Below are 567 nucleotides of genomic sequence, written 5' to 3'. Positions count from 1 at the left end.
CGCATCATGTAACTTTTTTCTAGTAGTAAAACACATGGGCTTTTCAGTATAGGATAGTTTGCCTCTTTTAGCCACAGTGACTGTTATAGCGTCTACCACTCTTGCTACCGACATTGTCGAACTCGGACACCGCGAAAGTGATAATTCTCTTGATATTCTTGATACATTAGACTATACCTTATGCAGCTGTATTGTCAAAATCCACCTGCTTCACTTCATATGGCTACTTAGTGCAAGTCACATTATCCAGACAATAAAATTATCATTGAATTTTACTACAATGAATTCAAATAGAGTTCCTGAATATATAGTGCATAAACAGTACTAATGATACAATAAATACAATAAAGTATTTATTTATGCAAATATTTCTCGTAATAATTTGCTTTTTTTTTCTCCTAATAGGCAGTACTGTCAGCAAAGAGTCTGTATTTCAGAGAAGTTTTACAAGACAACCCTTACCAACACCCAATTATTATCATGCCTCTCGATGTGCAATTCAGGGATCTTGAGGCAATCATCAGCTACATATACAAGTAAGTTAATTTAATAGTATTTTTCAAGCTC

At 34.0% G+C, this 567-nt stretch overlaps 1 protein-coding gene across 1 annotated transcript in view; it reads left to right on the top strand.

Moving 5' to 3' along the window:
* LOC119586121 overlaps positions 1-567 on the top strand; it is a 12,620-nt gene that overhangs the window by 7,264 nt on the left and 4,789 nt on the right. The window contains exon 5 of the mRNA XM_037934810.1: positions 406-536. Within this exon, the coding sequence (XP_037790738.1) occupies positions 406-536 (131 nt within the window). The remainder of the gene's footprint in view (positions 1-405; positions 537-567) is intronic.

The sequence above is a fragment of the Penaeus monodon genome, chromosome 21, assembly GCF_015228065.2.
Source record: "Penaeus monodon isolate SGIC_2016 chromosome 21, NSTDA_Pmon_1, whole genome shotgun sequence".
NCBI lineage: Eukaryota > Metazoa > Arthropoda > Malacostraca > Decapoda > Penaeidae > Penaeus > Penaeus monodon.
Note: the sequence above shows the minus strand (reverse complement) of the source record. Positions and strands in the feature narration are given on the sequence as shown.